This window comes from Phaenicophaeus curvirostris, chromosome 8 (genome assembly GCF_032191515.1).
Source record: "Phaenicophaeus curvirostris isolate KB17595 chromosome 8, BPBGC_Pcur_1.0, whole genome shotgun sequence".
NCBI lineage: Eukaryota > Metazoa > Chordata > Aves > Cuculiformes > Cuculidae > Phaenicophaeus > Phaenicophaeus curvirostris.
In genome coordinates, this window is record NC_091399.1 from 1,359,560 (window position 1) to 1,376,007 (window position 16,448).

Consider the following 16,448-nt stretch of genomic DNA (forward strand, 5'->3'; position numbering starts at 1 on the left):
CTAGATAAAGTTCAACATGTGCAGAATCAATTTTAAAAAGTATAAGAACAGTGGTGAGCAGATCCAAATCTTTTTCTCATCAGTTCGAAATATTTGTTCTTTTATAAAGCTATACCGTTAACATAGTGCTCCTTTGCAGTTACAGAATGTTGTCATCTGTAAGGAAATGTTAATCTATAAAATACCTCTCCTCGTTCAGCCTCCACATTCAGCATATTCATACTGAATTATGCCACAGTTTGACACACAATATGAATATATGCAACAAGGAACTTAGCTATACAAATCCACATGTGTGTGCATGTGCACCCTAGAAGGCATATTCCTGATAGCCAGTATGACAGACAAGAACTCTAAAGTCTCTTCTATTCATGTCAGTTATCTGCTGTATGATTGTGGACATTTCACTTAAAAATAAATGTGAGTGAAACCAGTTTTATTTCTCTCTACTCTTTCCTTCCTGGCTGGATTTTCATATTGCTGAATATCAGAACGGCAATTTCAGACCGTGAAATAAGTCTGATTTTATTCTCTCAAGTCTGTCAGGGTCCTCACTTCTAACATGTAAGATACTACTTTTCTCTATTTAGCAATAGTTATACAAATTGAAGTCAACTTTAAAAAGAATACAGTTACAAAAAGACACTCATTACTTATTGACAATGCATTGATTTTAGTCTGCAGATATTATAAATTAACTATTCCTTGTACGACTAAGTTTCCAGTATTTCTGGTCACTACAATGCAAGAGACTAAATTTAGGATGAATTGCAAGCAAATTCAGAAAGGTCACAACATCCAGCAAGAAGCACCATGAGCTGGGAGTACAGCAACATACAGTCAGTAGCAAATTGCCCTCTCTTTCATGATGAAGTAGCAAAAAATCAGGTATTATTGCTGTCACATTGCATTGTTCTAGTAAGATGTCCATAGGAGAAACTATTAGCGTCTTTATTTTTACCCCATTTCCAGTTCACCTCTCTAGCTTTGACAGAAGTGCTGAAGGCTTTTTCCTGACAACGTGGAGGTGGAAGGATGACTTGTCAGGCATCAAAAGGACAGAATGAAGTGTGGTGCTATTGAGGTGCCATTTGTTGTATATATGGTGAAATTATTTCTTGTTGGCACCCTGGAGCCTTGAATAAGAGATTTATTACTTCAAATTACGAATTGATTCTAAAAGTACACACATACACGGTTATGTCACCACATCTTCAGCAGCATCAGCAGTCAAGGGATGCTGTAGGGCAAGTTTCACTCTTTCAGAAATCTGTGAATTCAGTGCACTTTCTATTTGTCTCACTTCTCAAATATTAACTGGTCTTGACAAAAGGTTTTTATCAGATTATAGAATTTCAACTAGGATGTTTAGTATGTCAATTGTTATTAGTTTTAATCAGGCTAAAAGAAGACGTGGACCTCCGCCTTTCACATGGAGACACTGTAGATATGCTGCTTTCAGACATGCAATAAAGGGACACAGCTGTCCCAGGGAAGAATATGTGATGTCCAGTTTTTTTAATTCCCTAGTTTCTTTTAATTCTGTTTTTATAGAAGTAGTTTTCATATACGGAGATATTTTTATATTGATTACAATGAGCATGCTTCTTGATATTGCGTGCTGTAATTGCCTTCATTAGAATCTTGTGAGGAAGAATTTACTGAAAATCTTCCTGTGCCAGAATTTTGACCCCAAGATAGTTTTACAGTGTTTTCTCCACAATCTTAGAGAAATAGAAGATAAGGACTTTCAAAAACTTTGGGAATTTGAGGATAATCAGTGTTTCTCACCTCCTTAAGACGATTTTGCAAAATATTTAGATTAAATCCCTTATTGCACAACAAAACTAGCATGTTCAAAAAAAAAATGGCATTCTGAGTAAGAGTTACACAGATTGGTCTCCAGTACATGCCAACACTATTTATCTTTCTTTGTTAACAACACTACAGGCAAAAATTAAATTTTTAACCACGGGACACCTTTTTTAATCCTGACAACTGACAGCTTAAAACTATGGAAGTTGATATAATAGGAAATGCAGTGGAAAAAAAAAATCAGATAAATGACAGTAATCACAATGGTCACTGCAACAGGAAGCAGAAAACTCTATAAAATGTTATACTGCTTACTCTGGGTAAAGAGTTCCAAAACCACTTGCAATGTGGAAATGATGGTAATGAATAACAAAATAATTACTACCTCATTTTTTGACAAGCCAGTTCAATTGCCTTTAATTGAATGAACAGAATGGCAAAGAGTCATTCAGAGAAAGAATAACAGAGCCGAGCCCACAGTAAAGGCAGTCAGAGAAACATGTACTTATAAGTAACTAAATCCTTGAAAGTGTTATAAACCAAATTTTATGTCGTTAAGGTAATACTTCTGCAGTTCATTGAAGCTACAAAATAAAGTTTTGGAGGATCTCTTCATTTGAAATTGCACTTGAATAAAGTAACAAGAAGGATGTTGAGACTCTGGAGCTTCATTTTTCTCAGACGGCAATCGTATTTCTGAGGTAGTACAACAGAAAACCAGAAAAAACAGTATCTCGATTTTAGCTTTCCAAGCAAGCCTTGTAATAAGTTTTGATTCCTACCTGAGTGAAGCTATCAGGATTATTGCCATTGAGTTGAGTGGGAGCAGCATATTCAATGAATGCAAAATCTTTAAAAAGCAGTAGGTTTGGCAGCCTTGATAATTTCTTGCATTAAACGATGCTAGGAGTGACTTTTTGCTTAATGGACTGCCAGAGCTCCAAAAATATAGAATCATAGAATCACCAGGTTGGAAAAGACCTCTTGGATCATTGAGTCCAGTCATTCTTATCTGTCACTAAACCATGTCCCTGGGCACCTGTCTATCCATCTTTTAAACACCTACAGGGATGGTGACTCAACCACCTCCCTGGGCTCTCTGTCCAGAGCCTGATGACCCCTCCTGTGTAAAATTTTTTTCTGATATCCAGTCTGAACCTCCCCTAGCAGAGCTTGAGGCCATTTCCCATTTTATTCTATCACCTGTCACCTGGGAGAAGAGGCCAGCTCCCTCCTCTCCACAACCTCCCTTCAGGTAGTTCTAGAGAGCAATGAGGTCTCCCTTCAGCCTCCTCTTCTCCAGGCTAAGATTTGTTCTCCAGCCCCCTCACCAGCTTCGTTGCTCTTCTCTGGACATGCTCCAGACACACGATGTCATGGATTCTGTGTCTTCTCTCTGCTAATGCCCAGCATGATGCTGATGCTTTAGGCCAGAGAGGTAAGCTCTCAGAGCTCTAGAAACACTTGGTAAGGCTACCCACAATGCTGACCAAGAGGTACTAAACATGACATTATTTTCACGGTTTTAAAACACTTCAGGTTGTAAATTCCTTAATAAAAACCTTTTCATTGAGATGAGGACGACTACAGAGATTATCTGCACATTAATTATGAAGGAATAAAGATCAAAATAAAAAAATAAAATCTGGCACAAGAGTTTTTGTTCACATTATCCAATTTAGATCATTCTAATGCAAAGTAATGGATTTAAACTGTATTTACCTTGATGCCAGTAAAAATCAGAAGAAATTCACCATGCAGAGCAGAGACAGCCAACAGCTCACTTTTTGATAAATTCTCATTTGGAATTGCATGTCTTTCCAAAATTATTCTTAAATTTTTTCTTTCTAAAAGTTTCATAATCTTTTTTTACAACTTGGGTTTCACACAACATTTCCAGTTGGTTGAGTTTGTTTGATTTGAGGGAGATCTCCTGTCTACAGGGTGGAAGCTTATCTGTCAAATGGTTTAGAAAGGATGAGAGATGCTGTACCAGCAGGAAGCATCAAGCTGCTTACACAGCTTTCTAGTTTAGTAGAGGAAGGGATGAAGAACCAAAGTAGCCTGAGAACACAAATATCAGAATTTAATAACCTACATTTTTGTCCTTTGCAGTACATTATTATGTTCTTTAGCGTAAGGCACACAATTTTTCTGCTTTATCCCGTAGTTCTTCCTTCTTACTTCTGCTTCTGGCATTGCTGTATAATGCAAGAATTTGCTGAAACCACTTTGGACTCTGTCGAACACATCTTTTGCAAGACTCTTATAGGTCACAAAACAACACATTCAACTTAACTCAAATATAACTGAACTAATGTATTTCTGACTAGAGAGTAAATGATTGTAATGTGTAGATTACCCTTTGCCTGCAGATTTCAGTGGATGGAAATTTCAGGCTTTTAATGGAAATTCAATTGCAGCCATGACTGTAAAGCACCTCCAACACCGCAGAACTAAGAGTTTCAGACTAGCACGGCCCTGTTCTACGTCAGATAAAATATTCCTGATTTACATCCTTGTAAATGATACCTGCTAATGCAAACATTTTCCATGATTTAAGTCTTTTAAAGAAGGCTAAAAGCCATTCATACATATTTTAGAGAGCCCCTGCAGTTCGTTTGAATAGCGTGAGAGGTACAAATGCGGGAGGAATTTAATGAATGGATTCAAAAAATACAAATCCTAGAAAAAAACATTCTGAGGGATCATTAATTATACATTAATGATTGTGGATGCAGCCTTTGGTGATGGCAAGTCCAAAGGTGCTGTTTGCCAGAGCAGGTGGCACATTTGATTGTGGAGTCTCTATCCTTTAGCAAATCTCACTCAGCCATTTCCACTTCCAGAATGATTTTTAAGCCATCTTCTTCTCATGCTGAGCAGGGACAAGAAGATAACAGTGGCTGGCACTAGCGAGTTAATTTTATAATGAAAACTGACATCTTACTTGAGTACTAGCAATTTAAAAGAGCAATGGATTGTCAGTTTTAGCTGGAAAGTGGTTGTTTAGAAGTCTTTTACATATTTATTTTATCCCACTTTAAACAAATTTAGGTAAGATTTATCTTGTTAGCTCCAAAACCAAGTCCCTCTTGGCCTGATTGAGGAAACAAATTAGACTTTGCAAACATTGCGAAGACTACATCAATACATTAATATTTAGGGGACATTAAGAAGGTTTATTAAACAGAAAAAAAAGCCTTGAAAATTACTTTGGAAATGTTATATATGTTTAAATAAAAACATATATTGTGGTTTCTGACTGAATCTCTCAATCACATTTGGAAAGATGACTGAGGTATTTACATGTGCAGTGTGTCAAGTGCAATTACATACAGAAATGAGATGATGTGGAGAGGGCAGGACAGGAGCTAGTGCTGTGTCACATGCACAGGATCTGTCCCAGGAGGGGCCCCAAACATGCCCAGCATGGGCTAGATTAAAATCATAATTAAGTTGTCAAGTAACTAATGTAAGAATAATTTTGTGTCACCAGTTTGCTGGTGTTTGCATTTTGATATTGATGGAAAACACTGCTGTGGCCAGGAGCCAGGCACCTGCAGGACAGGGGAGGGCAGAGAGTGCAGTGGGGCTGAGAAGGGCAGCAAATACCATGGGGAGCTGGAGAGAAGGCATGGCCAAGGCAATGAGACCTGTTACTGACACCTCAAAACCAAATCTGTCGGCAGATCCTGGCAATGCTGTCACAGGGAGCTTGGCCACTATCCTGGTTCATGTTTTAGGAGACAGAGCTATTAGGTGCTTAATCCCATTGCTCGGAAGACCACAGTCACAAACCTCACTCATTGACTTCATGGTCGCCTCTGCTCACCAGCCCCCCGCACAAACCACCGTTCTGAACCTCAGCCAGATGGCCCATCCTAACAAGACACGGATCAGCAACCTTTCCTCATCTCTCCTTTAAATTTACTCATGGCTAAGTTATATTTGCCTAGTCTTGCAAAAACGCCCTCCCTTAACCAGTACGCTTGTTCTCCCTTCCTGGGATTCACACCAACTGTATTAATAATGCATAACAAAATTCTCCCCAAGCCCTCATTTCACAAGGTTAAACAAAGCAATCTCTTTCAAATCTGTTCTTTATTCCCATCATCATCCTGGTAGCCCTCCCTTGGTGTCTGGGTCCTTTTGAACATCCTACCCTGGCCTCTATCTTCCAGGAGTCACAAACAAGAAGCCTGGCTTACCCTTTCACTGCGTGGTGCAATAGCATCATTACTGCGTCCTGACACATGGAGAGAACCAAAGGCTCTGGGCTTTGACCTGTTGCTCTGCCCTGCAGCAAAATTAATTCTCAAGGACATTGGTAAATATGTCCTAATGGTTTGCAAATTGAAAGGGGAACACAGCTTGGAGGATGCAATTAAAATTGGGGTAGAACAAATGGCAGATTAGAAATGGTAGATATTCAGTCTTTTCCTAGAAAAATTACGATCAATGCTGTGTGGTAAGAGGTATTTCATTTTTTTTTACTTTACTGTGGCAAAAACCTGATGTTTAAATTATCTGCAGTTCATGACTTTGCAGATCAAGCACCTGGCATTAAGACAGTCTGAGTGGATTACTAACTCCTATCTCCTAAACTTTTGATTAATTACTTCATAATTCTTGCTTCTTTTTAATAAGGTCACTGAAATGAAGTTAACCAGATTATCTTCCTCTCTTTCATCTGATTCTTCTTTCACTGGTGTAAATGTAGGCTAAAGACACATAAAGATTTTCCTTTTTTATTAACTACCTTGATTAATTTTCTTGGAACAAAAAGGTGTAGCTGTGTAATAAGTAACAGCGATCTAGACTTGACTCAGAGTTTTCATTAAAGCATTGAGCAGGGATTTGGGTGACTGAAACTCAACTTCAGGCTCTACCAGAGATTCCCTACTTGACTGTGGCCAACTCACAAACCCCACTATGTCTCACTGCTCCCTGTATCCACAAGTGGGGCAGAGATGGAGAGGGTGCCTTTCCACTTTGGCCTTGGTTATTCATTGATAATGGTACTAGACAGGAGTTTTTTGTGCACAAGATCTGTGGTTTGATCTGTGAGTGTACAATGTTGAAAGCAACGTAGCCTAAATTGCATTTTGGGATGCTACTGTAAAGAGCCAGAAAATAGATAAAAATGAAAGAAATAATGGGGTGCAGGATGAATTTATCGTACATTACATCATAACTGTCAAGGACAAAATAAAGGCCCCTTAAAGGCTTAGCCTGGGCTGGCAGAAATTATGTGTTTGTGGGTTGGACTTTACCTTTCTGTTTTTAACTCATAGAAATTAAGGCATCTTTAACCCATCAAAATATATTTATTCTTTGAAAAAGGCATATGAATAGGTTCAGAACCTGTCACCCCAAACAGCAGAGAAGATATTAAAAATGATGGCTACTGATTATGTGTGCCCAGAAAGACCTCACATACACACCATGAAAAAAAAAAAAAGAGAGAGAGTCTGGAGTCTGAACTTATTTGGGAGCTTATGATCAGACATAAACCTTTATTAATTTAATTTGTGACACTCTGCACACATTCCTGGCTTTTTCATCTCTGCTGTTTTCAGCAGGAGTACTTCTTCCAACGTTACTCGACAGTAGTAACTCTGTAGGGCAGAGGAATTTAAAGGGCTAAGACTTTGCTTTTAAACTTTCTTTTCCTCCTGTTATTTCATGTGCTGCTCTAGGTGTGCTGCTGATCATTAGGAAAAAATTTTTCACAGAAGGGGTCATTGGGCACTGGAGCAGGCTGCCCAGGGAGGTGATTGAGTCACCTTCCCTGGAGATGTTTAAGGCACGGGTGGACGGGGTGCTAAGGGACATGGTTTAGTGTTTGATAGGAATGGTTGGACTTGATGATCCGGCGGGTCTCTTCCAACCTGGTTATTCTATGATTCTATGATTTTACTTTGGCAAAAGGTTTGTTTTTCCTTTCATTTGCTTCTCCCTAACAGCATAAGTTGTTTCTAATCATGGAATACATATCCATGAACAACATTAAAAGGAAACATAAAACTGCTTCCACAAAATGTTATTATATCATACCTCTGAACCATATTCAGCAGGAAAGGATATATGAGCTTACAGCACCAATTAGCTGTGTGAGGTTTCATTCACAGTCTCCATTACTTTTAGATAGGTCAATCTTCATCTCAGAGGATGCATAAATCTTGCATCTTTACCTCCCAAGTCTCAAGACATGGGAGGTGAAATGATGGCTTTATTAGCAGTGTAAGTATGATGCAACCTTCTTTAAAAAGGCTTACATGCACAAGTCCTGTTCAGGTCCACAGGGTAGGTAATCACAGTAGTAAGTGTGATGCAGATCTCTCCAAATTACCGTGCAAAACCCAAGCTGATTCAAGGTCAGATTCCACCCCTGTGGGCTGAGCGATTGCTGTGGCTTACATCTGATCCACTGAGCTTCCATTGCACCACTGATAATTACTAATATCTGTATTAATACGTACATTAACATGTGAGCTGGAATGTAAAGAAATGCTCACAGCCATCACTGAGATGGGATGGGGCATCTTCCAGAGCTGCTGATCCCATTCTGCTGCTCTGCGGATGCAGGACCTTTCTCTACAAGCAGAGAGCTCAGCAGCTTTCCCTTATTGCTGAATGCTAAGAGAACTACATAGGAAAGAATACGGGGATAGTGATGGGTGTTTATCTTGAAAATTACTTTTTCTGGCTGTGCTTCCTGGAGCTAATCCTTACTTTATACATAAAATATATCTGAAAAAATATTGGAGTAACTGAATCTATATACACAATTGAAATAATAACTTTTACTGTCACAGATTCTTCATTTCAGCTTCCAAACTCGGTAGCATACAAATACTTCCATAATCCAGAGAGAACTCCACCCAACTCCCCCACTTAAACAGTATGTTTATGGGTCTTCACGCAACAGCCGCCTCTGAGGAAGATTATAAAAATGACTGAAGAATAGCTTTTTCGCTGTGTACTAATAAAGTAATGATCTTTATGAAACAAAAACATTTGGCTTTTACAAAGCAACAGTCTAACATTCTTGCAAACCAGTAGGGTCTAAAGGTCCAGTTGCAAAGAATAATTAGAGAAACATTTCATACACGTTATTTGTAAAGGATTTTGGTGTGCCATATGGATTAATAGAGATTGCTATTTAAATTCTTCTGTTTTACATTCATTGCTTTATTACTCATAAAAATGCAAAATAAAATGTTAATGATGATTACACCAAAGACTAATAAGTTAAAGCCTTAGGTTATACTTTGCATTTCTGAAGATATAAATGCAATCGCTTAATAATCATGCATATTTTCAACTATCTAGTTATTATTTCTCTATATACTTGTAGTTAGCCTAATAATTTTAAGCTCATGTTTGTATCTTTTATACATGCAATTAATTTCCAACTTATCTTTTTAGGCCTTTCTGAGAACTTAATCTTCCTTCACTTGTTTGAAGCTTACATTAAGATGTTTTGACAACATATGATGCTAATGTTAAAATGCAAAGGATGTAAACCTTCTGTGAACTCAGTACCAGAGCATGCACCTTTGCATAGTGCCTAGGCTGAATACCATGTAAAGCAATCAGATTTTGAGCCAAGCAGGAGAGCTATACAAACTGACTGATACCCACACAGTACAACTACTGTACTGGTATTTTCCTCTTATATTTTTATATCTTGTTCAGCTGTCAGTAAACTATGAATGAGTATTTAAAACTTGATTTTGGCAAGCTGGAGACCTTCTGGGCTAGTTATCTATTTGCAGAAGCCCAGAGTAAATAACATATATATCTAAGAAAAAAGAAAGAAAGAAAGAGAGAGAGAGAAAAAGACAGAAAGACAGAAGAAAGGAAGGAAGGAGCTTTAAAATGTGCTTAGCTGACTTTTCCCCTCTACAAATGCGTATTTCTCCTGTACAACTCCAGTAACAATTGGTAATTGGTTTAAACACATACCTTGTACTGTTAAGTGCACCTGCATCGTTCTAGGCGTGTGTTGAGTTTGCACAGAACAAGTGTATGGACCATCGTCTGTCACATCTACGTCCTGTATCTGCAGACTATATTCTCTTCTATTTGCTGTTGCGATTGAAACTCGAGGATCTACTGACCACTTATCACTTCCAGCAAAAATAATACTTGACCGATTCAGCCAGGCACCTTTTGAAGCTCCATCTTCCAAGTAACACCTGGGAAAGAAGGTGAAACCATAAATATAAAAACATAGCAGCTTTTAAACACCATTAAGTTACTACTGATTTTTTAAGAATTAATACTGCTATAATTTATTAGAACTGGACGTCTAAACAGGAGTCATTTGTTAATTCACATAAAATCAAAAGCCAATCTTACAAACAACTAACAAATATATTTTTCTCCAGTGTTCTTTCTTTCTAATTTTCCTGCTGTGAGTGGCCAGCGGAGCAGGGAGTTTCCGTTATTTCCCAGTGGGTCTCACTGGCTTTATCGGAGCAGCCTTTTCTGTTCCACATTTAGCCTGCAAGGATCAGCAGTTGGTATGTATGCCTCTGCAAAATTATTGCCCTTTTCCTGAGACATGATAAACTTCTGCCCACTTAGCTAAGGAAACAAGACACTTTTTTCCAGAAAAAAACTATGACATATTAGAATCAAATCTCAGTATTTTTTTTCTTTTCAAAAGGTTATTAGATTGGTCATTGGTAGTCATATTCAAGACATTTCATTTAAAGCAAACATACATTCAATTAGCATGGATTTCTCTGCTGAAAACAAGACCAAATATAAAATGTATTTCTATTAATTTTCTTTTAATGTCTGTGATATGGTAGTGACTCAAGCAAATGTGATTTGTTTATTATGCCACACTTTAGCTTTTCTACAACTGCTAATACAAAAAATAACCTAAAATAGTGTTCTTTGGGGTATAATAGCCACCTTAAATGGAGCTTGTTGCATAAAAACACCCCTAAAATGAGAATATGTGCCAGACAGATTCCTTTTCTTCTAAATTTTGGTTCAAAAATATTCCTCCATAGCAACTTTGGAGTTTTTTAAAGTACAGCTGGTAAATGAAAACATGTATGTCTGAGGAATTTGACAGCATTTCTACACAATATCTCAGGTGTTTGAACACGGCATCAGAGATTGCGAGGGAATTGGAGCTGAATGCACCAGTGTAGGCACTGCAAACTGTCTGAAAGTAATCAGTTGAGAAATATAAAGAACAAGGTATATTGCAAAATCTAATTTGTAGTCCTTTTCACCATCTGTAGAATCAAAAACCAGTTGGTGTATTAAAGGTCAATGTTAATTGAAAATCTTTTATGTAGATATGCAACCAAAAAAGAAAACCACCCAGGCATAGCAGAAATATAACTTCTACTCAGGTAATTAGGCACTGCAATATGTCGCTGTTGTCAATATTTTGTATTGCATATTAGGAAACATTTGTAATTTCTCTCTACAATAGCTTTCCATCTTAAATTGCTCACTTTCACACTGGGATGAGGAGAAATGCACTGTGAAAGATACTACTAAATGCCACTGACAAGTCCTAAGAATAGCATGGCAACAAACGCAACGACTAAAACTTAGCAGAAAAAGCAGTAAGAACATGGTGAATAACGCAGCACTTCTTGGAACAATTAATTAAATAAGAAAGAAGCCAGGCTTTTGTTGGGGCAGAGTCCCTGCAAAGGCGAGATGGCACTGGTGTGAGAGCACAGTGCTCCTGAACCTCAGATAGGCAGAGCAGTGGCCTGGGGAAAGCCAGGATGATGCCAGAGGATGAAAAGCTAGGCTGATGCTGATGCTGAAGAATCGCTGTGCTGGTAGAGGTAGAGGAGCGGTTACTCAGTGGCACACAGGCTGGTAGGACAAAAACGGTCCCAAGAGATGTTCTAATTTTTGTGTCGGCTGATGGCTTGGGACTAGTCGTCGGGAAAGAGAGGAGTGACACTAGGGGCAGGTGGCAGAACAGGATAAAGAAAGGGCACAAGAGACCACTTCTCAATCCTATGAGCTTTTTGACTGTGTGGTAAACTGATGTTTGCATCACACAGTTATTTTATACTTTGCCATGTTTGACACTGGGAGTAACCCTAGGCAAGGCAGCATAGAGATGATCTCTTAAACTTCAGCCAGAACAATGATTTTTCTGCAGAGCCAGGAAAACATGTGAAAGAGCAGCAAGTGAGGAAAGAAAACATAATGATAGGAAGAAAACAAGTAAACACCAGCAGAGCACAGGACTGTGTGAAATACAAGAAAACAAGAAGAATACAAACACTGGAGATACTTCAAGTACCGCTATGCCATAAACAAGGAAATGTTTGTCATAAAAACAGGATTGGAGACTCGAGATGAAGCCGGAGTAAAAGAAAATGATGATAACTTGAGTAGAGAGCATGAGGAAATAGGGCTGGGAGAAGTGTGTCCAGGAGGAATGGTCAGCAAGGAGACTCTGTCTCCATGGCTGAGAATTGAGGGAATAAACAGACAGATATAGCAAGCAGAACAAACTTTATTTCTATGAGCTGATTAAAAAAAAATAAAAAAAGAGAGCTAGTTTGCAGTGAGGTTAAGGATATTTAACTATGGCTCAAAAACTAAATGAGCACTATACTCCAGTTTTCCATAAAGAATGTGACATCCAGCATGCAGGAAAAGGCAGAGCAGCTAATGGAGTCAAGAACAGAGAAAAACCTTAATGGAGCCACATTTGCAACATAGAACTGCATATCCCTGAGCATGTGGGTTTTTTTAAGCGGTCTGAAAAAGATGCTAAACGAGTGAAAAATCATAAATGTATTATCTATGTTTAAGGAAATGTGGAGATTGAATCAGGCAAATTTTTGGCTAACCACCATGGCCACAATAGAATTTAAGGCTTTAAAACAAATTTAAAAGTTAGAGGAATGTAATACAAAGTGGAACAGACTAATGGGACGTTTTTATTTGATAGAGGAATTTTACATGAAGGAAATCCAACAGAAGAGAATGCAATGGATTTCATCTCTTTGATAAAACATTAAAATAGCACAACTATGGAGACTATTAGGTAGGAGAAAATGGTGATTTTGGAGCTTAAGCATATGGTGTAATTGTTTAAGGGGAAAAATGACATTCCCTTTAGGAATAAGAAACTAGAAGCATCGGCTGGAATTCTTCAGAAATGAATCATAAAAATAAGCATTCATATATTTAATTAATGATCTCAACATTGGTTCTGAGAAAAGTTGCCTATGATATGGGATTAAAAAATCACAGTTTCTGTATCAGAGAATTGGGATGTCATGGGGAAGTATTGCTTTGAGGATGGAGAGTGCAGCTGACGTCTGTGAATCCCTGCAGGAGGGGTCTTGTGGGGTCTGGTCCCTTTCTGAGAAGGTAAGGAGACACTTTTAAAGTCTTATGAACATTATCAAATTGATTCTAATGAACAGAAGACTGGGTAGAAGCAGAGAAATCTCATATTCACTGATGTTATTCTACGTTTTCTTTCTGCAGCAGCTGGGTGTCGTCAGTTACAAATGAGTTTTTTTGAAGGTAGCCTGCAGTTTCAGAGACCATTTACCATTTTGCTTAACTGTCTCATCATTTATACGCACGCACACATCCAAAACCATGCAAGAAAGCATTATCACTACAGCTTCTTCCCAAAAGAGAGGAAACCAGACTCCTCTCATAGCACACATCATCAGCCTCACCTTACAAAGCCCCCACTCATTGTGCAGTTTATTAAAAAAAAAATTAACCTTTCTTCAAAAAATGTACCACAACAAACCCAAGAGATAATAAAAGTTGAATTTTTTGTTGTTCATTAAAGACAAAAGCTGAATTCTCATCAGATGCAAAGAAAACCACCAGAATACCATGCTGAGAAGGGCAGTGCTCGAGGCTGCCGTAATGGCAGCTCCACCACATCTTCACAGCTTCCACATACTGCCTGCTCTGAAAGCCCACGAGGTTCCCTAAAACTTCTCATCTAAACACAATGCTTTTGATAGCTGCTGAGAAAAAACAAAGGTACAGCAGTACAGAGAGGAACACGAGACCTCTTGCTGTTTACTTGATATACAAAGGTATTTTCTTAAAACAAGTTTCTATCGCAAACAAGAAATTTTACTTTATTAATTGAATGAGTAGATAGAGATGAAAACCTGCTAAAATCAACTTTCTTTTATACCCCACTAATTAACAAAATGTATGCAGTATAAAACTGCCATATAAAACATGAAAACCAAAGACTAAAAATGGAACAGATTTTCTCTTGTTCAGGGAGATTTTCAAGTCTGATGAAAACAAAACCACAAAACGTATTTCTGAAAATGTAACTAGGTGATAACAATTCATTTGGTTTTGTTCAGATCCTGACTAAGCATGTTGCATTGTGGAATAAAGTTGGCTGCAAACCGAAAATGATATTCCTAATAAAGCTCTTTAAAAACAGGTTAAATATTTTACCTCAGACAATATCCTTCAGTACCCCAAAGCACTCTTTTCTCTGCATTTTTCAAAACCCCTGCAAGTTCCCTAACGCTGTGGGAGTTAACTGATTTGAAAATGCTGCAGAATTTGGCTGAAATATTTTTCACCGGATAGCCTTCAAATTAAATACCAGCCAACATGCTGTATTTTCCCACTATGCACACAAGGTGCAATGGATAAAGAGCATATTTACTCCATGGAAGAAGCAATCAAATGATTAATCTCAGAAATGTTTTCTAATCCAACAAATTTAACTCTTTTCTGTTTGCAAATCGCTTCTCATTTCTGCAAACACAGTTCTTGCTTAAGTGTATTCTGCAGGCGACTTAGACTATACACTCACCCATGTGTGTTCCTGGCCATTGGAGGCAATGCTTCTGCACTGTTGTTATTGCAGAGAAATTAAAATAAGAACAAATAAGGATTTTTTCCCCATTAAATGAAGTGTTGGTCTTTTTATCCCCACATCTTTATAATTTTCTATGAAAAGCAGTCTTTCCACGCATGTTTTGTGTGACAAATTCAACCAATTCTGTATGGATGAGCATTTGCAAAGAATAAACACCGAGAGCAAGAAAAATGCTGACTTCAAGCAATCCCATGGGATCTGACCAGTGCACATGGAGACAGACTGCAACACCACAACTAACCTTGTAGGCAACCACTGCATTTCTCCCTACAATTGTATTTCTCACATACTCCATCTCTGGATGCACTTCTTGATTTTAACTAAGAATAATATTTTTAAGCTGCAGATAAGAAGTGATAACTCTGTATTATTGCCTTTACATGAACATGAACGTATTTGGAAACACATCGGCTCTTTTGACTGAAGCTCTGTAATGTTTCAGCTACTACAAGACAAATTGCCCCCCTGCATGTGCATGTTCTGTCTGTGCTGCTCTCCATGCTGCAGTGCTGGCAGAGCTTGGGGAACACTCGACAACAACCCGGGCATCTCACTAGTGAGGATGGGGGAGGAATTGCACAAATGAAGAAACAAGACCTCACAAAGAAATTCTGAGAATGCAGCTGAGCAGCTGCATTCCACCTGTCTGGCTGCCACTTGCCATGCAGCTCAGTCGGGTGATGCAACACACATGCTCAGTGCCCAGGATGAATGTGTACAGGACAATGCTAACCAGAGTCATCCATGAAAACTTCCATTTCCTTAAGACTGAAGTAATCTGAGCAAAACATGTTGCAAATCCTAAAAGATGAGTTGTCAAGTCAAGTATCACTAAAAATTGAAAATTTCGGTTTGGACTCTGGAAAGATTGGCCCATTGTCTCTGCAAATATTTCAGGGAAATTAAAAACAAGTTTTTAGTCAACCTGAGAAGAGAGTGAGCAGAATTTTGATTTCACATGAACCTATGAAAAGCTGGCAGCCTTCCACTGCAATTCCCTCAGGATGAGTCTGAAACTCAAGTGAGGAGCCCAGCACATCATCTTCTAGTTTTAAGTGCCGTAAGTAATAACACTGTGATGACTGTGCTGTAAATAATGACACTGCATCAATGTAGAGTTCTAGATCAGCTCATGCAAATCCCTATGGGATCACATTACTGAATGTGCGCAGTTGCTCCTGCCAGAGGTCTCCCGTGGGAGCCGCTGATCACTGGCAGAGAATTCAAGCCAAAGTATGCTGATGTTCAATTCAGTCCTAGAATCAAACATCTCTAGTAGTAATGTATGGGAAATAATTTATTGAAAAGATTTCAACTAATAGAATCTGCAAATATTAGTCACCTTCCCTCTCCTTCTCTTTCCCCTTTTCCTTTAAATTTTATTTTTAAACTCCCTGCACATCATGGCAGTGTTTTCTGCAGTGTAATTCTTAAAATCTATGCATAGGAGCAATTATTTTTAAAAGTTTATAACAACGCTGTAGCACAATTAAAGAAAGCATAACAATTATAAAATAAAAGCAAATTTTGCTCTTTTAACCTTTACATTGTTTGGAAAAGTATTGATTAAACTGTAGCTGAACTCAGAAGATAATGATTCTATTTTTAAACTTAGAAGTTTGGAAAAGAGACTAATTTATTGTTTAACTGATGATTGTAATCAGAAATTCTCTACTCAACAAGCATAAAAAATAGATTTTAAAGTTAGCTGTCATATACGGCTGAAGGTATTTTA

At 38.1% G+C, this 16,448-nt stretch overlaps 1 protein-coding gene across 1 annotated transcript in view; it reads right to left on the minus strand.

Moving 5' to 3' along the window:
- Positions 1 to 16,448, minus strand: part of LOC138723168 (neuronal growth regulator 1) — a 289,849-nt gene that overhangs the window by 139,878 nt on the left and 133,523 nt on the right. The window contains exon 2 of the mRNA XM_069862074.1: positions 9,790 to 10,022. Coding sequence (XP_069718175.1) covers positions 9,790 to 10,022 — 233 coding nt within the window. The remainder of the gene's footprint in view (positions 1 to 9,789; positions 10,023 to 16,448) is intronic.